The 25,730-nt window shown below is 41.8% G+C and overlaps 1 protein-coding gene across 1 annotated transcript in view; it reads left to right on the top strand.

The window, feature by feature from the left end:
• The window catches only part of NFX1 (nuclear transcription factor, X-box binding 1), a gene marked incomplete at both ends in the record, with an annotated part of 77,126 nt that overhangs the window by 5,818 nt on the left and 45,578 nt on the right, over positions 1-25,730 (top strand). The window contains 5 exons of the mRNA XM_080708519.1: positions 12,206-12,364; positions 15,200-15,277; positions 16,622-16,727; positions 21,855-21,926; positions 22,903-23,042. Of these exons, the coding sequence (XP_080564645.1) occupies positions 12,206-12,364; positions 15,200-15,277; positions 16,622-16,727; positions 21,855-21,926; positions 22,903-23,042 (555 nt within the window). The remainder of the gene's footprint in view (positions 1-12,205; positions 12,365-15,199; positions 15,278-16,621; positions 16,728-21,854; positions 21,927-22,902; positions 23,043-25,730) is intronic.

Here is a 25,730-nt window from a genome sequence, read left to right as displayed (position 1 = left end):
GGTGGTTAAGATGTCTGGATGTCTGATATTAAACTGGACACCATTGCACATGCCTGTAATTCCAATACTTGAGAAGCTGAAATAGGAGGATCACATGTTCTAGGCCAGCCTCAAAAACTTAGTAAGCAGCTCAGCAACTTAGGGAGACCCTCTTTTTTTTTTTTTTTTGCAGGTCTAGGGATGGAACCCAGGGGCATTTGACCTCCAAGCTATACCCCCTGCCCTATTTTTCATTCTTTATTTTGAAACAGGGTCTCACTAAGTTGCGGAGGTCCTCGCTAAGTAGCTGAGGTTGTCCACCAACTGCAATCCTCCAATTTCAGCCTCCCAAAAGAGGGAGACCCTCTTTTATTTTTTGTGGTACTGGGGATGGAACCCAGGAGCATTCTACCTCCAAGCTGCACCCCCCACCCCTATTTTTTATTCTTTATTTTGAAACTGGGTCTCACTGAGTTGCAAGGGGCCTCACTAAGTAGCCAAGGCTGGCTGCGAACCACGATCCTTAGGTCTCAGCCTCCCAAATGCTGGGATTACAAGCGTGCACCACCACACCCGGCGAGACCGTCATTTTTTTTATGTGTGTGTGTGTGGTGGTACTGGGGTTCCTGGAAACCCTTTTCCGGGCTACATCCCAGACCTATTTTATATTTTTTTATTTGGAAGCAGGGTCTCTTAAGCCAGCAAGGCTGACTTCGAACCTGCGCGATCCTCCTGTCTCTGCTTCCCAAGCACGGGGATTACAAGCGTGTACCACCATGCCCGGCACGAGACCATCTTTTAAAAAAAAAAAATCCAGGCATGGTGGTGCACACTTGTAATCCCAGTATTGGGAAGGCTGAGACAAGAGAATCACAGATTTGTGGCCAGCCTTGGCAGCTTAGTGAGGCCATTCACAACTTATTGATACCCTGTTTCAAACTAAAATAAAGTAAAATAGGGCTGGGAGTGTAGCTTGTAGGTGGAATGTCCCTGGTTTCCAACCTCTGCACCAAATTAAAAAAAAAAAAAAAAAAGCCAGGCAAAGCACACACTTGTAATCTCAGTACTTGGGAGGCTAAGACAGGAAGATTGCAGGTTCATGGCCAACCTCAGCTAATACAACTTAGTGAGACTTTGTTTCAAAATAAAGAATAAAAAATAGGGCTGGGGTTATAGTTTAGGAGTAGAATTCCCCTGGGTTCTATCCTCAGTACCAGAAAAAAATTTAAAAAAACAAAAAACTTAAAATTATGTTTGCTTGAATTAACAGATATACAACCATGGATATGGAGGGCTGACTATACTATATATCAAGCACTGTTCTCAGCGCAGGGAATGCTATGAATGTTTACATTCTGGTAGGGAAGACAGGCAGAAAACACTTTAATATTTAATATGTCAGGTGGTAACAAGGGCTAAAAGAATACAGAGCAAAGCCAGGTGTGGTCATGTACGCTTGTAATCCCAGCATTTGGGAGGCTGAGAAAGGAGGATCAGGGTTCCAAGACAGCCTCAGCTCTTACTTAGGCCCTTTGCAACTCAGTGAAACCCTGTTTCAAAAAGTAAAGAATAAAAAATAGGGCTGGGGGTATAGCTTGGAGGTAGAATGCCCATGGGTTCTATCTCCAGTACCCCCACCACCACACACACACACACACACACACACACACACACACACACACACACACTAGATTATGAGGACAGAGTGTAGCCAGACATGATGGCACATGCTTGTAATCCCAGTCATGTGGGAGGCTGAGACAGGAGGATTGCAGAATCGAGGACAGTGTCAACAAACAAACGTAACAAAACCTTGTTTCAGAAACAAAAAATAAGCCAGCCATGATGGTGCATATCTGTAATCCCAGTAATTTAGCAGGCTGAGACGGGGATCACAGGTTCAAGGATAGCCTCGGCAAGCAGTGAAACTCATCAACCTAGTAAGACCTACCCCATTTCAAAATAAAAAATAAAATAGAGTTGGGGGTATACCTCAGAGGTAGAATGCCCCTGGGTTTAATCCCCAGTACCACACACAATAAATAACTAAATGGCTGAAGGTGTAGCTCAGGAGTAGAACACCCCCGGGTTCAATCCAGAAAATGGCAGTGTATGTAATATCAGTATTTAAGAGCCTGTGACAGGAGGATCACAGGTTCAAGGCCAGCCTCAGCAACTTAGGCCCTTTGCAACTTAGATCCTGTTTGAGAATAAAAAAAAAAAAAAGGATTGGGTATAACTCAGAAGTAGAACACCCCTGGGGCAAGCCCCAGCACCACCAAACAAACAAACAAACAAACAAAGGACAGAGATAGACCCAGGCCTGGTGGTAATTCCAGTACTTGGGAGGCTGAGACTGGAGGATTGCAGGTTCACAGCCAGCCTCGGCTACTTACTTAGTGAGGCTCTTCACAACTCTGAGACCTTTTCAAAATAAAGAATAAAAAATAGGTCTGGGGTGTAGCTTGGAGGTAGAATGCCCCTGAATTCAATTCCCAGCACCACACACACACACACACACAAAGACAAGAGATTTTCTGCTATTTTAGGTGAGTTGATATCTTTGATGATGGGGGTCAAACCCAGGTCCTCATTCACGTAAGTGTTGTGCCACTGAGCTATATCACCAGCCCATAAGGAAACATTTTCTTTGAAACAGAGGTCTTACTAGTTGTGGAGGGCTTCATCAGTAGCTGAGGCTGGCCACAAACCTGGTCCTCCTGTCTCAGCCTCCCAAGTACTGGAATTACAAGGGTGCAACACCATACCCATTTTGACACCAGAATGTAGTGCTGAAGCCTCCGTGTGCCTCTCGGGATGAGCATTCCAGGCAGAGGGAGAAGCAAATTTAAGAGGAGAGAGGGGCATTATGGACAATGAAGAGGGACAGGAGTGGCAGTCACATAACTAGTAGGAGCTGGATTGTGTGAAGCCCTTAGATTTGGTTCTGAGTAAGAGGAGAGGCTGCTCGAAAGTAAGAGGGATGGCTCGATCTTTCTAAAATGATCACTCAAAGTACTGTGTAGAGAATAGACTAAGGAAGACATGGGATAAGTTTGGGTTAGTTAGTAATTCAGGTAGGAAATGACGGGAGATTGAACTGGAGTACTAGAGGTGGAAAGATAAGAATTGATGAGACTTTGGGTGTATTTGGAGAGTGGAACTGATAAGATTTGCAGACAGTTTAGATATTGGATACAAGAGAATACCTCAGAGTTGGGAATGAAGCCAAGGGTTTTGTGTTGGGACAGTCTAGAAGAATGGAATTGCCATCTTCTGAAGGTGAAGCCTGAGAGAGGAAAAGACGTTTTTTTTTTTATATTATTTTTATTTTTTGCTCAGGGCTTCGGGCATGCTAAGCAAGCATTCTACCACTGAGTATACTTTCAGGTCAGGTGTTTATAAGACTTTTCCATTTATAATTTTAGATTTATAGAAACGTTGCGATGATAGTTCAAAGAATTCTCAAATATCCTTCACCCAGCTTTCCCGATGTGTGTGTGTTTATGTCTGTATGTGTGTGTTGTTTATATGGTACTAGGGAATGAATCCATGTGTTCTCTACCACTGAGCTTACATTCCTAGCCCTTTTTATTTTATATTTTGATACAGGAGCTCACTGAGTTGCTGAGGGCCTCATTAAATTACTGAAGCTGCCCTTAAATGTGGGATCCTCCTGTCTCAGCCTCCCATGTACTGGGATTATAGGCATGCACCACCATGCTGGGTTTAATGTTAACATCTTACGTAAACAGAGAACCTTTGTCAAGACTAAGAAATTAACATTGGCAAAATAGTATTAATTCAACTCTAGACTTTATTTGGATTTCACCATTTTCCACTATTTTTTTTATTTTCAAGAATCCAATCCAGTATACCACATTTTATTTGTCATATCTCCTTAGTTACTTCCCATCTGTGACAGTTTGTCCTACCTTGATGAAAAAAGTGTTTTTCTTTCTTTTTTTTTTTTTTGTTTAGTTTTTATTCAGGAAAAATGAAGAATTTGGTTAAATATGAGTTGCCTATTAGACTTCCGAATGGGTAGGTTAAGTAGAGCATTGGATATAATATAATGATATTTAGCCAGGGATGGTGGTACATGCTTGTAGTCTCAGTACTTGAGAGCCTGAGACAGAAGGATCACAGATTCAAAGCTAGGCTCGGCAACTTAGCGAAAACCTCTGCAACTTAGGCCCTGTTTTTTTTGTTGTTGTTGTTTATTTATTTTTGTAGTACTGGAGATGGAACTCAGGGGCATTCTACCTCTGAGCTACACCTCCAGCCCTATTTTTTTTTTATTCTTTATTTTATTTTATTTTATTTATTTATTTTTGCCGGTCTGGGGATAGAGCCGAGGGGCATTTGATCTCCGAGCTTCACCCCTGCCCTATTTTTTATTCTTTATTTTGAAACAGGGTCTCACTAAGTTGCGGAGGGCCTAAGTAGCTGAGGCTGTCCGCAAACTACGATTCTCCGGTCTCAGCCTCCGGAATGTATTCTTTATTTTAAAACAGGGTCTCACTTAATTGAAAAGGGCCTCACAAAGTAGCTGAGGCTATCTGTGAAATGTGATTCCTCTGTTTCAGCCTCCCAAATACTGGGATTACAAGTGTGCACCAACCTTGCCTGGCAGAGACCCCATTTTAAAATAAATAAAATCCCCAAGTCAACCTAGCAAGACCCTGTTTCCAAGTAAGAAGTAAAACATTAGCCAGGCGTGGTGGCACATGGTTGTAATCCCAGTACTTGGGAGGCTGAGATAGGAGGATCGCACAGGTTCGAAGCCAGCCTCAGCTACTTAGTGAGCTCTCAACAATTTAGTTAGACCCTGTTTCCAAATAAAATATAAAATAGGTATGGGCGTGTAGCTCAGAGGTAGAAAGCTCCTGGGTTCCATCCCCAGTACCACTAAATAAATAAATATAAATATAAGTAAATAAATAAATAATTGGGCTGGGGGTATAGCTCAAAGGTAGAATGTCTCTGGGTTCAATCCTCAGTACCAAAATAAAAATAAATAATAAATAAATCTGGGAATTATCAGTATAAGGATAGTATTTAATGGACTAGAGGAGGTGTGTATAGTTAGAGAAAAATAATGTGAGGACTGAACATTGCTACGCCAGTATTTCAAGGTTGGAAGATGGAGATCCAACAAAGAAGATGGATAAGGAGGAGCATCGAGCTAGGAAGTGAATCATATTCTAAATCATAAGTGAGGAAAAAGATTGAAGGAGAGAGAAGTGGTTATTTGTGCCATATGGTACTGATTGTCCAGAAAAATGACAGCTGCATATTGGTTATTGGTCTTGATAATAGCACCTCTGGTTGAGTGGTGTGGGAAAAAAATTTGATTGAAATGGAAAGAGGATGACCCCAATATAAGACCCCAATATATTATCTGAGCATAATCTTTGCTCTCATCCTGTACTGAAAGATCCTAGTGCCTCTCTCCAGACTATTTAGATCCCTCACTCAGTGGTAACAAAATTCACTTTATCTTATCTTTAATATGTTTCTGCCAGGCTTCTGTTCCTACTTGACTTATAGCCTTCTCAGTTACTTTCCTTATAGTGTCATAGAGACTGGTTTTTATTATTGGGGGGGGGGTGGTACTGAGCATTAAACCCACGGGCATTCTACCTCTGAACTACACCCCGGCCCTATTTTATTTTTAGTTTGAAACAAAGTCTCGCTGAGTTGCTAAGAGTCTCACTTCTTTGCTGAGGCTGAACCTGTGGTCCTCCTCAGCCTTCCAAGTACAAAAGTGTGCCAACACACCTACATGCCTGGCTGAGACTGTTTTCCTTTATCCCACTTCTCTTAGTTTTGGAAGATGGGAAGAGCATGTTCCATTTTCCCTATTTTCATTTCTTTTTCCTCTCTCTTTCTCTCCCCCACTCTCTCTTTTAATTCTGCAGATTGAACTCCAGGTATTCTATCTCTGAGCTGCACCCCAGCCCTATTTTATTTTTATTTGGAAACGGGGTCTCACTACTTGCTGAAGCTGTCCTCAAACCTGCCATTTTCCCGTCTCAGACTATAAGTACTAAGCTGAGGAGGACCTTGGTAAGTTGCTGAAGCTGACCATGAACCTATGATCCTCCTGTCTCGGCCTCCTAAGTACTGGGATTACAAGTGTGTGCCATAATACATGGCTTCAGGGGACATTTTATTTTTGGTACTGGGGATTTAACCCAGAGGTATTCTACTTCCAAGCTATACTCGTAGCCTAATCTTATTTCTTATTTGGAAACAGGGTCCACTGAGTTGCTGAGAACCTTGCTAAGTTGCCAAGGCTGACTTTGAACCAGCGATCCTCCTGGGATTACAAGCATGTGCCACTACACCCAGCTTTGGGGGACTTTTTTATTTTTGGTAGTACTGGGGATGGAACCCAAGGGCATACTACCTCTAAGCTACACCCTTTGGGGGACTTTTTAAATTCAAACTGTAACATCTGCCGAAGAGTCTCTATAGTCTTAACAGTTGCAGCATCTCTCAAAAGTCCAAGTCCAAAATTACCTCTGAGACTCAAGGCAAACTTCTGGTTTTTATCCCCTTTAAGAAAACAAGATTTACGCCGGGCGTGGTGGCGCACGCTTGTAATCCCCGCGCTTGGGAGGCGGAGACAGGAGGATCGCGCAGGTTCGAAGCCAGCCGTGCTGGCGTAAGAGACCCTGTTTCAAAAAAATATAAAATAGGTCTGGGAGTGTAGCCCGGAGGAAGAAGGGCTTCCAGGAACCCCAGTACCACCAAAAAAAAAAAATAAATAAAATAATAATAATAATAATAAAAATAAGAAAACAAGATTTATACTTTAAACATATAATGACACAGTAAACATTTGCATTCCAAAAGGAAGGAATAGGGAAATAAAAGAAGAGATGGGACCAAAGTGAGACTGAAATCCAGACTGAAATACAGGATTGAATCTTGTAGGTGTATGTCTGGCAACTGGGTACCAGTGGTGAGAAACAGTTTCCAAGGGGCTCTGGCATCCCCTCCATATGGCCTTGCCAGTTGAAGCTGGTGTGGCTGCTCTTCTTGGCCTGACTCTACTACCCATAGCTTGCAGCCTTCAGTAGATGGTCCAAGTTTTTGGCATCTCTTAATTCCTGGGCTCTCCATTTTGGCTTTGGCTCCACTCTCACAGCTTCACAAATTGCCGTTATAGAGCCTACTTGTGTTCTGGCCTCCCAGGCCTTCTTTTGAAATCTTGGTAGAAATCTCCATTACCCCTTAACTCCAGCAGCCTGCATTCCTGCACAACCATCACTCCATGAATGATGCCAAGATCTGTCGCCACCTCTAGTAATAGCCAGACTCCTTTGGGCTGCAGCAGCCCTTGGGTGGCCTGGTGAGTGAGCACAGTGAACCAAGTCCTGGGGAAATGACTTCCTAGCTGACCTCAAGCAAGCAGGATGTCCACAGAGCCTGTTTTTAAATTGATCCCTTTCTGGCAAGGGATATTACTGATTTCCCATATACTCTCAAGACATCTTTCATATTTTCTCCATATAAAGTTCTTAACTTCTGTTTAGTGGTCAGAATCTTTCTAACAACTGCACTTTCCTCAGCCCCAATTTTACATGGGCTTTGTGGCCAAACTGCAAGTTTTTTTCTTTTTTTTTTTTTTTTTCTTTTTCTTTTTCAGGACTGGGGATGGAACTCGGGGGCATTCGACTTCCGAGCTACACCCCCTGACCTATTTTTTATTCTTTATTTTGAAACAGGGTCTCACTAAGTTGCATGGGCCTCACTATGTAGCTGAGGCTGTCCGCAAACCGCGATCCTCTAGTCTTAGCCTCCCAAATGCTGGGTTTACAAGTGTGGGCCACCATACCCAGCTTAAATCCAGACTCAACAATGCTTACATCTGAGAATGATGTGCCATAAAACCTGCTATTCTGTGCGACTCTAGTAATCATACAGACATTGTCATCCTTATGGTCTTTGATCTTCTCTGTTACAGAGACCTTCACCTCTATACACACTTTCAGGGAACTACACAAGAGATCCCCCATCACTGAAATCTTAAGGTCTTATATTCTACTTCCTGACCATAACCTCTTGTCCTGGTGGTGCTCAGTCTCTTGTACTTACTGCCAGTTTTGTCATCTTCCTGCTCCTCATTCTCTCTTCAAGCTAGATCTTACCATATAAAACATATAAAGTAGCATTCTCTGCCAAGCCTTTTGGCAGAATTTTATTCCTGAAAAAGTCTGCTTTATTCTATTGCAGCATCTGTGAAGCAGAATGCTGTTCCAGAAAAATCACATAGTCATACAGATTTGATGCTCCTCCAAACTTAATCACATTAGAGAAGCCTTCCTATGTTATCTTTTTATCACTGTGACAAAATGCCTGGGATTAACAGTTTTAAGGGGAAGGATTTTATTTTGGCTCACAGTTTCAGAATTTTCAGTAGTTGGCTTCAGTAGTTGGCTTCCTTGTTTGGAGGCTGTTGGTGAGGCAGATGAGCATGGCAGGGAGCACGTGGTAGGGCAGAACTGCCCACTGTGATCCCTGGGAAATAAAGAGAAAGGGCTGGGGATTTAATAACCCTTCAAGGGCATGCCCCCAGTATCTTGTCTCCAACTAGGCCCCACCTCCAAGAGACTCCACCTCCCAGTAGCACCATCAGGTGGGAATCAAACCTTCCACACCTGAGCTTTTGGGGGACCTCTAAGATCCAAACCATAACATTTTCTAATCACATTGTTTAAAACTGTAACACTTCCCCACTGCTTGAGTCAGTTTTGAGTAATCGCCTGAAAGGAGTGAGACACTAAACTGCAAATGTCTAGAGGAAAATAAGCAGAGAAACACCAAGTGTAAAGGCCATCAGGCAGCCAGGTGTGGTGGCACACACTTGTAGTCCCCACGCTTGGGAGGCCAAAACAGGAGGATCGCACGGGTTCGAAGCCAGCCTCAGCTACTTAGTGAGGCTTTCAGCAACTTAGTGAGACCCTGTTTCCAAATAAAATATAAAAAAAAGGCCTGGGAGTATAGCCCGGGGGTAGAAAGCCTCTGGGTTCCACCTCCAGTACCACCAAAAAAAAAAAAAGGCCATCAGGCAGGATAGTGTGACTCAGAGTAGTGACATAGGGAAAGGAATCGCATGAGGACCGAGGCACTGTAAGGACGTTGGCTTTTATAGGCATTTGAGGGTAGGACCATTGGCAAGTTTTGGAGTAGCATCACCTAATTTGTATTTTAACTGATTTCCTCTGGCTTCTGTTATCAGAATAAAGTAGGATGTCTATTAGGAAGCTATTGGAATAATCTAGGTAAGCTGAAAGTGGCTTAGACCAGAGTGAGAACAGCAGAGATTGGATTCCATATGTATTTTGACAGTCAAACCCACAGGATTTGCTGACATATTGAATGTGGGATGTGAGAGAGAAAGCCTTTGGAAAGAACTTGGCAGTAATATGTGGGTTAGTCAGAGTTGCCAGCCATCACCACATCTCTGTGTATGTGTACATCTTAGTGATCGGATTTCACTGCAACTGGATTGTAAAGCAGCATTTTAAAAACAATATTTATTAACAAGCTATAAACTTGATGAATAAGAGAAATAGTAAAATTTAAAAGACTATCAGCTGGGCGTGGTGGTGCACACTTGTAACCTCAGCATTTGGGAGGCTGAGACAGGAGGATTGTGGCTCGCAGACAGCCTCAGCTACTTAGGCCATTTGTAACTCAGTGAGACCCTATTTCAAAATAAAGAATAAAAAATAGGACTGATGGTGTAGCTCAGAGGTAGAATGCCCCTGGGTTCCATGCCCAGCACCGAAAAAAGAAAAAAATATATATGTGTATATATTCAGAGTAAAAATTGAAACAACAAATCATTGTATTTTTTTTCCCAGTACTGGGGATGGAAACCAAGAGCATCTACCTCCGACCTACGCCTCCAGCCCTATTTTTTATTCTTTATTTTGAAGTAGGGTCTCACTGAGTTGCAAAGGGCCTCACCAAGTAGCTGAGGCTGTCCTTGAACCACAATACTACTATCTCAGCCTCCACATGCTGGGATTACAAGCGTGTGCCACCATGCCCAGCTTGTAGTATTCTTAAATATGTTCAATACTCTGTCTTATTACATCTTTTTGTTTACATTTTAATTTTATTCAACAAATATTGAGCATTTTGTATATGCTAGACACTGGAAATGCTAAATTAAGCAAGGTAGACACAGCCCTGACCCTGCTAACATACTATTAGAGTGTTCTATTTCTTTCTCTATGTCTGTCTCCCCTCCCCTCCCCTCTTCTCCTCTCCTCTCCTCTCCTCTCCTCTCCTCTCCTCTCCTCTCCTCTCCTCTCCTCTTCTCTTCTCTTCTCTTCTCTTCTCTTCTCTCTCTCTCTCTCTCTCTCTCTCTCTCTCTTCCTTTTATTTGTGTGTGGTAGGGGAGTACTGGGGATTGAACTCAGAGGCATTCTAACTCTGAGCTACAACCCCCAGTGATGATGATGATGTGGTACTGGGGTTTGGATTCAGGGGCATTCTACTTTCAAACTATACCCCCACTTCTATTTTATTTTTTATTTGGTAAAAGGGTCTTGCTAAGTTACCAAGAGCCTCCCTAAGTTGCTGAGGCTGGCTTCACATCTGCAGTCCTCCTGTCTCAGTCTCCCATGTATTGGGATTACAGATGTACACCACCACATCTGGCTTATTTTTTTATTTTTGAAACAGGCATGCCCCACCACACCTGGCTTCTCTTATTTCTTTTGATATTAAATTGAATAATCAGAAAATAATCTAGCTGGATGTGGTGGAGCATGCCTGAAATGCCAGCAATTGGGAGGCTGAGACAGAAGAATCCCAGGTTCAAGACCAGTCTCAGCAATTTGGTGAGTCTTTCAACAACCCAGCAAGACCCTGTTTCAAAACAAAAAATTAAAAAAGACTGGGAGTGTGGCTCAGAGGTAGAATGCCCCTGGGTTCAATCCCCAGTACCACACACATATACACACACACAAAAAGAAAATAGGCTGGAGATAGAGCTTGAAGATAAAATGCCTCTGGGTTCAATCCTGAGTACCACATACACATACCAAAAGAGAAAAAGTAAGTAATCTTTGGAAAGCCAATATTATAGAATGATGAAGACAAGAGTTAAATTATATGACCTGGGATAAGTGATCTGTTTTCTGTGAGCTTCAGTTTCTTCACATATAAAATAGTATGAGCCATGCATTGTGGTGTGCACCTGTAATACTACTTCTTGGGAGGTCAACACAGGATTGCAGGTTTGAAGCCAATCTCAGCAATTTATAGCGAGACTTTTTCCCCCCAGGTCTGGGGATGTAACCCAGGGGCATTTGACCTCAAGGTACATCCCCTGTCCTATTTTTTAGTCTTTATTTTGAAACAGGGTCTCACTAAGTTGCAGAGAGCCTCGCTAAGTAGCTGAGGCTGTCCACAAACTGCAATCCTCCAGTCTCGGCCTCCCAAATGCTGGGATTACAACCATGTACCATCACGGCCAGCTCTAGTGAGACTTTTCAAAATAAAAAATAAAGCCAGGTGTGGTGGCCCACGCTTGTAATTCCAGCATTTGGGAGGCTGACATTGGCGGATCGCGGTTCACAGACAGCCTCAGCTACTTAGTGAGGCCATCTGCAACTCAGTGAGACCCTGTTTCAAAAATAAAGAATAAAAAAAAAATTGGGCAGGGGGTGTATCTTGGAGGTTGAATGCCTCTGGGTTCCATCCCCAGGCCCATAAAAAATAAAAAAATAGCCAGGCATGGTAGCCACGCTTGTAATCCCTGTGCTTGGGAGGTGGAGACAGGAGGATCGTGCAGGTTCGAAACCAGTCGCACTGGCTTAAGAGACCCTGTTTTCAAATAAGAAAGTATAAAAATAGGTCTGAGAGTGTAGCCCAGAGGTAGAAGGGTTTCCAGGAACCCCAGTACCACCAAAAAAATAAAAAAATAAAATAAGGCTCAGGGTGTAGTTCAGAAGTAGAATGCTCTCAATCCCCAGTACCAAAAAAATATTACAGGCACCTCCGCCTAAGTGCCTCCTTCCTGTGTCCTCTGCCTCAGCATATTCCTGCCACCTGTTGGCCCCAAAGTGAGTAGCCACTGCCTTTAAAATCAGGTACCCCATAAAGTCTGTTTAGTCTTCTGAACACCTTGCCAGTACTTGCTTGACTAAAGTGAAGCATGGTTTTCTTTATCTTTGATGTTTTACTTTTTAAACAGGTTCTCTAGTTGAACAGCTAACCACAGAAAAATATGAGTGCATGGTGTGCTGTGAATTGGTTCGTGTCACAGCCCCAGTGTGGAGTTGCCAGAGCTGTTACCATGTGTTTCATCTGAACTGCATAAAGAAGTGGGCGAGGTCTCCAGCATCTCATGCAGGTCAGTTCTCTTCTGAGCAGTAGTTCTCACCTGTTTGGTAGGTTCAGGTTATAAGCTAGCTTTAAAAATACTATCTGGTACCTCTTAAATAATCTGCATGGAGAGTATGTTGCTTTTTATCACATGATTCAAATGACTAGAAATAATCTAGAGAGAAAGAGTAAGTGAAAGTGTGTGTGTGTGTGTGTGTGTGTGTGTGTGTGTGTGTGTGTGTGTGTGTTACTAGAGTTTGAACCCTGGGCATTCTACTTCTGACTTACACCCCCAAACATTTTTATTTTTTTGTTTTGAAACAGGATCTCACTCAGCTGGGTATGGTAGCCCACACTTGTAATCCCAGTATTTGGAAGGCTGAGACAAGAGGATCGTAGATTTGAGGACAGCAAGTAGTGAGACTCAGCAACTTAGCAAGACTCTGTTTCAAAACAAAAAATAAAATTGGGCTGAGGATATAGCTTGGAGGAAGAATGCCCTTGGATTCAATCTCCAGTACTAAAACAAAACAAAACAAAAAAGGATGGGAGTGAGGGAGAAGGAGTGAAGGAAGAAGTCTGACTTGATTTTTGAGTCTTGGTACATTGCTGAGACTTCTCAAACCTGTGTTCCTCCTATCTCAGTCTTCCAAGTACTAGGATTACAACCTTGTGCCACCACACCAAGCTAACCTATAGATCTTAAATAAACTAGCTAAACATAACTCTCAATATTATACATATACATAAACATATATGTATGTATGTATGTATGTATGTATGTATAGTATGTATGTATGTGTGGGTGGATTGAACCCAGAGACATTCTACCTCTTAGCTACACCCCAAGCCTAATTTTTTTTATTTTTTATTTTCAAAACAGGGTCTTACAAAGTTGCAGAGGGACTCACAAAGTAGCTGAGGCTTGCCGTGAACCTGTAATCCTCTGTCTCAACCTCCCAAGTACTGGGATTACAAGTGTGCATCGCTATACTTGGCTACCATAACAATATTAAAATATTTAGGGCATAATAAAATGGGTCACTTTGGTTGAAAATGTAAGCCTTTATTCAAGGATATAGTTTTCTTTAAAACTTTATGCAAAACAGTTGTTTAATTTTTCCTCAAGATGTTGAAGTTATTTTTGCCTTTCACAAATTTTCTCCAGAGTCCATCATAGGCTTTTTCCAAAGTACACTAGAATTATACATAATACAATATAGATTACTAATAATATGGTTTCTGAACTCTGGCTCTATAATTTGAAGCATCTGGAGATTTCTACATGCATGTATTTCATCCTTTATTTTGCAAGCCAAGATTAAAAAAATGTTGCCATTAAAAATAATAGGACACTCCAGGCGTAGCGGTGTATGCTTGAAATCCCCGCACTTGGGAGGCTGAAACAGGAGGATCGCACAAGTTTGAAGCCAGCCTCAGCTACTTAGTGAGGCTCTCAGCAACTTACTGAGACGCTGTTTCCAAATAAAATATAAAATAGATTTGGGAGTATAGCCCAGAGGTAGAAAGCCCCTGGGTTCCACCCCCAGTACCACCAAAAAAAAAAATAGGACAAACCAGGTGCGGTGATGCACGATTATAATACCAGCATTTGGGAGGCTGAGACCGGAGTATTGTGGTTTGCGGACAGCCTCAGCTTCTTAGTGAGGGCCTCTGCAACTTAGTGAGACCCTGTTTCAAAATAAAGAATAAAAAATAGGGCAGGGGTGCAGCTCGGAGGTTGAATGCCCCTGGGTTCCATCCCCAGACCTGCAAAGTAAATAAATAAATAGTAGCACAAACTGCTTGGTGGTACACACCTGTAATCCCACCACTTGAGAGGCTGAGACAGGAGGATCTCAGATTTGGGACCAGCCTCAGCAACTAGGTGAGATTCTCAGCAAACTAGAAAGACCGTGTTTCAAAACATAAAAATAAAAGTACTGGAGGTGTAGTTCAGAGATAGAATGCCCCTGGGTTAAATCCCTTGTACCACAAAAGAAGAGAAAAAGAAATAATAGGACAAAGCCATGTGTGGTGGTACATGCCTATAAGCCCAGCACATGGGAAGCTAAGACTAGAGGCTCTCAGGTTTAAGGCCAGCCTCAGCAACTTAGCAGACCCTGTTTCAAAATAAAAAAAGAAAAGGGCAGAGCATGGAGGTACAGACCTGTAATCTCAGTATTTGAGAGGCTGAGACCAGAGGATCTTAGATTCAAGTGCACTACCATGCTGGACTGATTGAGACTTTTTGTAGATTTGAAGTTTTAAAAATTACTTGTGAGCTGGGTGTGGTGGCACACGCTTGTAATCCCAGCATTCCGGAGGCTGAGACCAGAGGATCGCAGTTCGTAGACAGCTTCAGCTACTTAGTGAGGCTCTCTGCAACTCAGTGAGACCCGGTTTCAAAATAAAGAATAAAAAATAGGGCCGGGCGTGGTGGCGCACGCTTGTAATCCCCGCGCTTGGGAGGCAGAGACAGGAGGATCGCGCAGGTTCGAAGCCAGCCGCGCGCGCTAGCTTAGGAGACCCTGTTTCCAAATAAAAATGTAAAAATAGGTCTGGGAGTGTAGCCCAGAGGTAGAAGGGCTTCCATAAACCCCAGTACCACCAAAAAAAAAAAAAAAAAAAAAATAGGGCAGGGGGTGTAGCTTGGAGGTCGAATGCCCCTGGGTTCCATCCCCAGACTGCAAAAAAAAAAAAAAAAATTACTTGTGGATTTGTTTTGTTTGTATATTTGGTTCTGGGATTGAACCCAAGTCCTAATGCATGTTCAGCATGCATTCTACCACTGAACTACATCCCCAGCCCTACTTGTGCTTCTGAAAGAAAATTTATTTGGCCTACTCCCTTTTTTTGACAGATGGCCAGAGTGGTTGGAGGTGCCCTGCCTGTCAGAATGTGTCTGCACATGTTCCTAATACCTACACTTGTTTCTGTGGTAAGTTTATCTACATACACTGGAGCATCTTTTATTTCATGCATTGTACCTGAGTTCCCAATCCAGGACAGGTGGTCTATTGGTTGGGCTTGTTTTAGAAGTTACTATGACATCAAAGTTTTAATAGTCTTATGAGACAATGCTCCTGTGATTCATTACACAGCTAGAATCCTGAGTTTTTATGCTCTTGGCAGCCTCTCTGGAGATGGGCCTTTTCATCATGCCAGCCATGCTCGTGCTACTTCTGAGCTGCGGTGCTGGTCTCCTTGGTCTTAGCTTGAGACCAGAGCTGACCAACTGGTGGAATCAGGTATCAATATGTGCTCCCTCTCAAAAGAGGTGGAGTCATCAAAAAATGTTAGAGCAAAACCAAGATGCTATATTGGATCAAAAAAACAGAGTCAGAGCAGCTTTTCTAATCTAATCTGGAGATAATGGTTTTGCCCAGTAACAAAGCCAGAGCAGAAGTAGGAGAGGAGATAGGTGAGGACTGTAAGAAAAAAAAATGACAAGTAGTTGGAAAGAAAAAGAAGACTCAGCAGTGACTTTGTGTGTGACTGACAATGATGGTGTCACTGACAGAAACAAGTCCTGACAAGGGAGGGGTTCCCAAGGGAAGAAGTGGACTCTGGCCATATGTAAGTCTGTTTGACGTGACTGAAACCACAAGCAGAGGTGTTCAGCAAACAGTTGGATATGTGGGATTCAAACTTAGGGTTCAGGGCAAGTAGAAAATGTAGATTTGGGAGTCACTGGGCTTTATTCCCAAAGTGAATAAAATTTCTAAAAGAAACAGTGCAAAGGCCACACACACAGTCTAGGGCCAGCTGTCATTTTATGTATAAATTGCCAAGTGAGGATTAATTCTTCAGGACAGTGAGTAGTCCTGTGCCTCGGGTTTTACTCTTTTTTGCCTTTTTGCTAAGTCCAAGGAAATGCACAGTAAAGATTTGTACAATGACACTGATTATAAATATAGCCCTTTTATAGCCTTAGAATAGGTGAGTCCCTACTATACAGGGCATTTGTATCATTTCATTTTGTATGTTCTCTTCGCCCTTCCTTCCTGTGCTGGGGAGTGAACCCAGGGCTACACATATTAAGCAGGTGCTGTACCACTGCAATACATCTCCAGCCCTCTCCACTTATTATTTTTTGATCCTTACTGCAGATATTCCCTTATCAGTCTAGGGGCAAATTTTCCAAAGGTGTATCTAGTTGGTATTTCTCTTAGATAAAGCAAATTCATTAGCTAAATAGTGTTTTCATAGGTAAAAATGACTTTATTTATCTTGTTTGTGTTTGAAATTTGTAGCATTGACTCTCTGATCTGGTATGTTTTAGGCAAGGTAAAGAATCCTGAATGGAGCAGAAATGAAATTCCACATAGTTGTGGTGAGGTTTGTAGAAAGAAACAGCCTGGCCAGGACTGCCCACATTCCTGTAACCTGTAAGTTGGAATGCTAGACCTCCAGGGATTGCTGGTGCACGTGCTTTGCTGTTGGCTCTTAATACACTAAGCATGTAACAGGATGGGTAAAGGGTGATATGGTATCATTTTCTGAGCACTTACTCTGTACTAGGCACTCTACATAAGGTTGCATAGCCTAATGATGTTAGGGTTTTGTTTTTTTTTTATCATCTTCATTTTACAGATGGGGCTTAGAAAGACCTAACATCTTGCCTAGCATCACAGTGCTAGGATATGTTGGGGCTGGTTCCCAAAGCCAGTGTTCCTTCTATGGTATTTCACTGCTGGCTTCTAATAAAAAATAAAATTCAAGTATTTGATCCCCCAGTAATATCCAGATCCAAGAGAGTGTATAGAATAGCTTTTTGATTAGGGAAAGGCAATTGTGTAGAATCCTGTCTGACAGTATTTTTAGGATATGAATCCTTATAATAGTCAGCTTAGCCGGACACTGTGACACATGCCTGTAATCCCAGGACTTGGAAGGCTGAGACAGGAGGATCACAGGTTCTCGGCCAGCCTCAGCAATTTAGCAAGGCTTTCTGCAATTTAGTGAGACCCTGGTCCAAAATAAAAGTATCAGCCGGGCGTGGTGGCGCATGCTTGTAATCCCCGCGCTTGGGAGGCGGAGACAGGAGGATCGCCCTGGTTCGGAGCCAGCCTTGCTGGCTTAAGAGACCCTGTTTCCACATTTTAAAAAAGTTAAAAAATAGGTCTGGGAGTGTAGCCCGTGGGAGTGTATCCCGGAGGTAGAAGGGCTTCCAGGAACCCCAGTACCACCAAAAAAAAAAAAAAAAAAAGTCTTGAGTGTGTGGCTCAGATGTAAAATACCTCTGGGTTCAATCCCCAGTACCACAAAAATAAATAAAAGAAATAAATAACCGGCTTTATAATGTATTCATTTTCTTAATAATAAGAGAAATCCACAATCTTAAACAGTTGATCAGTTCCAAATCAGTTTCTGCAGGCTTTGACTCAAAAGACTTAAATCCTATATTTGAGTCATTTAGTTACTTGACTTTGGACAAGTTATATAATTTCTCTAAGCCTGAGTTTCTGCATCTGTAAAATAATGATATGATTAATAATACTTACCTCATAGGGTTTTATGAAAAACAAATGAGCCAATGTGGTGGCACACACTCATAACCCCAGTACTTGGGAGGCTGAGACAGGAGGATCACAGGTTCAAGGACAGCCTCAGCAACATAGCAAGATTCTCAGTAATCTAATGAGATTCTGTTACAAAACAAAGGGGGGGTGGGTACTGGAAGTGTAGTTTGGAGGTAGAATGTCCCTGGGTTCAGTTCCCAGTACCAGAAAAATAAATAAATGAATGAATGAATGAATGGAGCAACGCACCCAAGAGGCTTAGTACAGAGTCTGCCAAGTGGTCAAAAAATGGTAATTCTTGCTTTATTACCCAGATCTAAGGGTAAAACATCTCAGAGTGTTATCTCAGTGCTTCTGTTGCTTGTAGCTGAGGTAAATACTAGAACAAGGGTCTTGTGATCAAAGTAAAGTGATGGTGGTGAGCAGGAATGGTCAACGAAGTAGAGCTGTTTCAGTTCTGGGCAAAACTGAGGCCTGTGACTTGCTTAGAAATCAGCTGCTTCCCTCTCTAGCTGCTTGCTTAGGTTCTTCCTGCAGGACCTATTTACTTAAATTATTCGTTCTTTTAACTAGCAAATTAAGTAAATTCAGTAATAAATGTTACCTTTCCAAAATCTTTAGCAGAAATGGGCCCTTGTAGTGGCTACCAGAGAACATCAAAAGTGATACAGATCAGCCGGGCGTGGTGGTGCATGCTTGTAATCCCAGCGCTTGGGAGGCGGAGACAGGAGGATCGTGCAGGTTCAAAGCCAGAAATGCTGAGGCTATCCTTGAACCTAAGATCCTCCTATCTCAGCCTTCCAAGATTACAAGCATGTGCCACCACGCCCCTCAGAACTTCTATAATTTTAAAAGCTCTCTAGGAGGCCAGACGTGGTAACGCATGCTTGAATCCCAGCATTCTGAGATCAAGGATCACGGTTCATGGACAGCCTCAGTTAGCAAGGCCCTTCGCACATCAGTGAGATCCTGTTTCAAAATAAAAAAGACTAAAATATAGGGCTGGGGGCGTAGCCTGAAGGTACAGTGCCCGTGAGTTCCATCCCTAGTACCAGAAAAAAAAAAGCTCTCCAAGTAATTCTAATACATAGCCAGTATTGTAAACTCTGCTCTAAAAGTTAAGGAAATATGAAATTGAGTTCAGGCCTCAGAGATATTTGAAATTACCCAAAGTCACTCATAAATTGATTTGCAGTTTATCTATAAAGTTAAATTGTTTCTCCTGAAAGGGCTGAAGCATATCTGTAAAATGTAACTATTAAATAATGATATTTATGTTTAAAGAAACATGCTAAATTTATGTCTCTTGTGAGTATTATCAAAATGAGTCACCTAGTGGTGGTGTACACTTGTAATCCCAGTACTAGGGAGGCTGAGACAGGAGGATTACACAGTTTCAAAGCCAGCCTCAGCTACTTAGTGAGACTCTTATCAACTTAGACCCTGTTTCCAAATAAAATATAAAATAGGTCTGGGAGTGTACCTGGAGGTAGAAAGCCCCTGGGTTCCATCCTCAGTACCACTTTCCCCTCCAAAAACAAGTCACCTCTGGATTGGTTCCAGAGTTTAAGTCTTATTAAGAGTTACCAGAAGGGCCAGGGATATGGCTCAGCATTAAAGCACTTGCCTAATATATGCAAGGCCCTGGGATCAGTCCACAGGACAAAAAATAGGATCACTTGCACTGGCAAGTCACACATAAAGTTAAAAATCCCAGCCAGAGCCAGGCGTGGTGGCACACATTGTAATCCCAGTACTTGGGAGGCTGAGACAGAAGGATCACGCAGGTTCGAAGCCAGCCTCAGCTACTTAGTGAGGCTCTTGCAACCTAGTGAGTCTCTGTTTCCAAATAAACTATAAAATAGGTCTGGGGGTATAGTACAGAAGTAGAGAACCACTGGGTTCCATCTCCAGTACCACAAAAAAAATAAACATAAATTAATTCATTAAATTTTTTAGGCCGGGCGTGGTGGCGCATGCTTGTAATCCCTACGCTTGGGAGGCTGAGACAGGAGGATCGCACGGGTTCAAAGCCAGTCTCAGCTACTTAGTGAGGCTCTCAGCAACCTAGTGAGACCCTGTTTCCAAATAAAATATAAAAAAGGTCTGGAAAGATAGCCCGGAGGTAGAAAGCCTCTGGGTTCTACCCCCAGTACCATAAATAAATAAATAAATAAATAAATAAATAAATAAATAAATAAATAAATAAATAATATTTTTAAAAAATCTCAGCCAGACTACTCTCTAGGCACACCTGTTTTGTTTTGTTTTGTTTTGTTTTAATTCTATTACCCATGTAGATAATTAGGCTTTTTTTTTATGGTGGTAGGGATAGAGCTCAGGGGCATTCTACCTTCGAACTACACCCACAGCCCTGTTTTGATTTTTACTTGGAAACAGATCTCACAAATTTGCCAGGAGCCTTGCTACCTTGTCAAGATTGGCTTCAAACTTACACTCCACCTGGCTCAGCCTCCCAAGTACTGAGATTACAGGCATGCTCTGCCACACCTGGCTCACAGATTGACTTTTTTTTTTTTTTTTTTTTTTTTTTTTTTTTTTGCGGTACTAGGGATGGAACATTCTGCCTCTGAGCTACAACCCCAGTTCCATTTTTTTAGTGGTTTTTTTTTTTTTTTTTAAACAGGGTCTCACTGAGTTGCATAGGGCCTCCCTAAGTAGCTGAGGCTGTCTGTGAACCATGATCCTCCAGTCTCCACCTCCCAAATGCTGGGATTACAAGCATACGCCACCACATTTGGCACAGATTGACTTTTAATTCCCTTAGGATTGCACTTTGCCATCACTTAGAATTCTCCTCACCAAAAAAAAGTTATTGTAGAAGTTTCCAAAATGTTGTAAGTAAGCCAGGCACATGCTTGTAATTCCAGCATTTGGGAGGCTGAGACCAGAGGATCACAGTTTGCAGACAGCCTCAGCTACTTAGTGAGGCCCTTTGCAACTCAGTGAGACCCTGTTTCAAAATAAAGAATAAAAACTAGGGCTGGGGGTGTAGCTCGGAAGTAGAATGCCCTTGGGTTCCATCCCTAGTACCACACACACACACACAAAAAAAAAAATGTTTTAAGTAGTGGTGTTTCTGAATCAGTGTATAATTTATCAGAGTGTCTGCTTTGAATAGGGCAGTGTTTATTTGAATATATAAATTCTGTCATGTAATATTTTTCTTTTGGTCTATCATAGAGTTTTTATAAGAAGCATTCTGTTGGGAGGTCTGATTCTGACCTGTATGGCTTCTTTTCCTTCTCTCTCCCTTTGTTGTTTACCAGGGTGCTGTTCTCTCATGTCTACCTTTTTACTCTCCCGTAGTCGGCCTCTTTTCACCAGCTTATCGAAAGATGTCTGTGCTTTTTATGGACCAAGTAGATTTGAGCTCTGTGACTTCACTCAGATTCTGACCTTAAATAGGATTCCACTGGTCATATATGTCAGACACCTGAATAACAGTTGGTTTTGTTTGTGTTTATTTACTTACTTATTTTGAATGCTAGGTACTAAACCCAAGGACTTCTGCATGCTAGGCAACCACATTCCACTAAGCCACGTTCCAGTTCCAGCCTTCCCCTCCCCACTTTTTTTTAACAGTGTTGGAAATCACATCTAGGGCCTCCCACATGCTCAGTAAGCTTTGTACTACTAAGAATGTCAAGTTCTTTTTATTTTCACACACTGTTGCAAGGCCACTTTTGAAAAATGTCATCTTTTGACTCTCAGACCCAAATAAAATCAGTATTTTGGCTTGGAATTATTTTTCTGATTAAATATACCAAGATGATACAGCTGTACTTTTTTTCTACATAAAAATATAGTTGGTTTCTTTGTTGAAATAGCTTAACCAGCTTTAGTGAAATACTAAGACATTTCAGAGTAGGTTTCTTTGTTGCCATATTCACAGTAGGACCCTGTTGAAGAAGCTTTGCTTTGGTCTTGTTACATAGGTATGCTTTATTCATTGAAGCCTTTCTTTTTCAGTCTCTGCCATCCTGGACCCTGCCCACCCTGCCCTGCTTTTATGACTAAAACATGTGAATGTGGACGCACCAGGTAAAGTTAGAATTGCCTCAGTTTCCAAATTTATGATCTATAAACCTCAGTTTCCACATGTTTGATTTCCTTGCAAATTCCTAAAATAAAAGAATAAGTAGATATAAGTAAATGGTTGGTATAAAAAAGGTATTTCTTTGTATCTCTGGAGATTGGTTCTAGGAGCCCCCAAGGGTAAAAATCTACAAATGCCCACATCCCTTATATAAAATGACATATTTACATATCGCCCACACTCATCCTTCTGTACTTTAAATCATCTATATTATTTATATTACCTAATGAAACGTTACTGCTGTGTAACTAGTTGCTGTATTGTTTAGGGAATGACAGCAGAAAAAAATATACACATATTCAGTACAGACACGATTAAAAAAAATAGCATTGATTTACTCTTGGTTGAATCTAGGTATAGAACTCATAGTTACAAAAAGCCAACTGTAGTACTTTTCTTTAAACAATAGTTTCCTGTGATGCCCCTGATCCTGTTTTATCATCTTCTAAGCAATTAAGAAGTTGTGTGCCCAGTGAGATTACAAGATTACGTATTCAAGTGAAATGCCAACATGACAAAAGATTTTTATTAACCTCTCCAGTGGGTGACAGAATCAGAAGTTGATCCTAGCCCTGCATGGTGGTGCACGCTGGTAATCCCAGCATTTGGGAGGCTGAGACAGGAGGATCTTGGTTCACGGACAGCCTCAGCTACTTAATGAGGCCCTTTGCAACTCAGTGAGACCCTTTTTCAAAATAAAGAACAAAAACTAGGGCTCGGGGTGGGGTGTAGCTTGGAGGTAGAATGCCCCTGAGTTACATCCCCAATACTGCGAAAAAAAAAAAAATGTTGAGACTATCCTGTTAAGGTCCATTATTTTGTGCCTCACATAGTGTTTGGCATTTAGGTTTTCAGTGAATATTGTTACAACAGGAACTTTTAGGCTGATGTTGCCTTTATATTGTATAACTGTCTTTACAGGCACACAGTTCGCTGTGGCCAGGCTGCTTCAGTCCACTGTTCTAACCCGTGTGAGAACATTTTGAACTGTGGTCAGCACCACTGTGCTGAGCTGTGCCATGGTGGTCAATGCCAGCCTTGCCGGGTCATACTAAATCAGGGTAAGTGGTGTATATACCAACTAACAATGTTTATAAGCTTTTCTGGAATTGTCTTGTATGTGACTTGTTTTACAATAAAGCTGGTTTACAAAAAACGATGAGGAAGGAAGGTCAAAGGGAAGAGAGAAAAAACCGAAACCCACAATGAGGTACCTATTCATACCTATTAGAATGGCTAAAATAAGAGAGTAATGACCAAATGTTGGCAAGTATGGAGAAACTGATACTTATACTGACAGATATGCAAAATAGTACACCCACTTTGGACAGTTTCTTATAAAATTAAGCCATCCCACTTTTTGCTATTTGTGTAAGTCACAGGCTTTTATAGGAATATGTGTTTAGAAGCAGAAGAACTCCAAACTATTCAGGCATGGTGACGCACACGTATAATCCTGTCTGAGACAGGAGGATCACAGTTTGAGGACAGCCTCAGCTGTTTAGTGAGGCCCTTTGCAACTCAATGAGACCCTGTTTTAAAGTAAAGAATTAAAAGGCCGGGCGTGGTGGCACACGCTTGTAATCCCTGCGCTTGGGAGGCTGAGACAGGAGGATCACACAGGTTCAAAGCCAGCCTCAGCTACTTAGTGAGGCTCTCAGCAACTTAGTGAGACCCTATTTCCATACAAAATATAAAATAGGTCTGGGAGTATAGTCCAAAGGTAGAAAGTCCCTGGGTTCCATGCCCAGTACCACCAAAAAGAAAAAGTAAAAAATTAAAAAAAAAAAATAGGGCTGGTGTGTCTCTCAGAGGTAGAATGCCCCTGGGTTCTATCCCCAGCACCACACACACACACACACACACACACACACACACACACACACAGAACCCCAAACTACAAGCAACCAAATGTTCATTATTTGACATAAGGAATCAGTAAATTATGTTATTTTTTTTTCTTTTCTTTTCTTCTTCTTCGTTTTTTTTTTTTTTTTTTCCTGAGACCAAGTTTCATTCTGTTGCCCAGGCTGGCATTGAACTCCTGGTCTCAAATGATCCTCCTGTTTCAGCCTCCAAGCAGCTGGGATTGGGCACAGACCACCAATGCCCAGCTATAGCCAGTGTATTGCTTTACACTGTACTTTTACTCAGCTAAATCACCCACGTCTTTTTCATACACATTTATGTAAATCTCAGTCTCTTCCTGTTCATGTGTATTAATTTTTAAACCCAATTGAAGACTATTTGTCTGCATTGAATGTCTAATAGACTATTTTGGGTCACAGGTATATAGTTTATTTTGTCTAGTGGTAATTCTTCTAGGATCCCTTTTTCCCTTATATAGAGGTTTAGTAAATATTCATGTATTGATAAAATGTTAAAGAAATTAAGACTGATAACAGAATAAATCCTCCAGACTGCTTGGCTTACAATACTAGTCAGCCAGCTATGACAGTTTCCTAACACTAACTCATAGTTCTTTCTCCTGTGCCTAAGTATAACAAAGCTTCCCCCCCCCCCCCAGTACCAGGGATGATGGAACCCAGGGGCATCCTACCTCTGAGCTACACCCCTAGCCCTTTTTTTTTTTTTTTTTTTTTTTTCAGTACTGGAGATAAAACCCAGTGGCATTCTACCTGCGAGCAACATCCCCAGCCCTCGTCTTTTTATTTTTGAAACAGGGTCTCACAGAGTTGCAAAAGGCCTCGCTAAGTAGCTGAGGCTATCTGTGAACCGTGATTCTCCAATCTCTGCCTCCCGAAAGCTGGAATTACAAGTGTGCGCTGCCACACCTGGCCTAATAAAGATTTTTGATTTTTGTTTTTTCTGGTCTGGGGCTGGAACTCAGGGGCATTTGACCTCCGAGCTAAACCCTGAGCCCTATTTTTTATTCTTTATTTTGAAACAGGGTCTCACTAAGTAGCTAAGGCTGTCCATGAACCATCATCCTCCAGTTTCAACCTCCTGAATGCTGGGATTACAAGCGTGCACCACCACACCCAGCTAGGAACAGAGATTTTTGATATTGTATTCAGATTATTTCTTGATGGACCAGGAGCTCCATTTTGTTTTTATTGTCACAGTTTTCTGCCCCGTAGCTTTTACTCACAACTGTCCATTATCCCTAAACAAAACCTCTGTTCTGTTTGAGTAGGAACTTAGCAAAGAAAAACCTACTCACAGAAGCTCCTAGTTGCTAGGGTTTGTTTACCAATTCATTGATTCCACAGATAACTTTCTTGCATCTATATTAACTTGTTGAGTAAGTCTTTTTTGGACAAATGAATGTGTTTTAGAACAGGGGATGAAGTTTCATGTGTACTTACTACAAGATGGAATGTAAATGTAAGAGGCTAGAGTTTAAGCCAGGTGTGGTGGCACATACCTGTAATCCCAGAACTTGGGAAGCTGAGACAGGATCACAGGTTCGAGAACAGTCTCAGCAACATAGTGAGACTCTCAGCAGCCTAGTGAGACCCTGTTTCAAAAACAAAAAATAAAAAGGGTTAGGCTGTATCTCAGAGGTAGAATGTCCCTGAGTTCAATACCCAGTACCACAAAAAAAAAAGAAAAAGAAAAATTTAGAGTCGAGATTATGTCTTCAGTGACATAAGGTTTTCTCTTCTCATATCTCAGTGGAAGTTTTTGGTTCTACTTCATACACTGTTTTAAGAATATTATTATTACTATTGCTGGTACTGGGTATTGAACCCTGGGGACATTTTACCTCTGAGCTATACTCCCAG

This window comes from Muscardinus avellanarius, assembly GCF_963383645.1.
Source record: "Muscardinus avellanarius genome assembly, chromosome: 13".
Classification (NCBI taxonomy): domain Eukaryota; kingdom Metazoa; phylum Chordata; class Mammalia; order Rodentia; family Gliridae; genus Muscardinus; species Muscardinus avellanarius.
The sequence above is the reverse complement of the archived record's forward strand: the minus strand, read 5'-3'. Positions and strand labels throughout refer to the sequence as shown.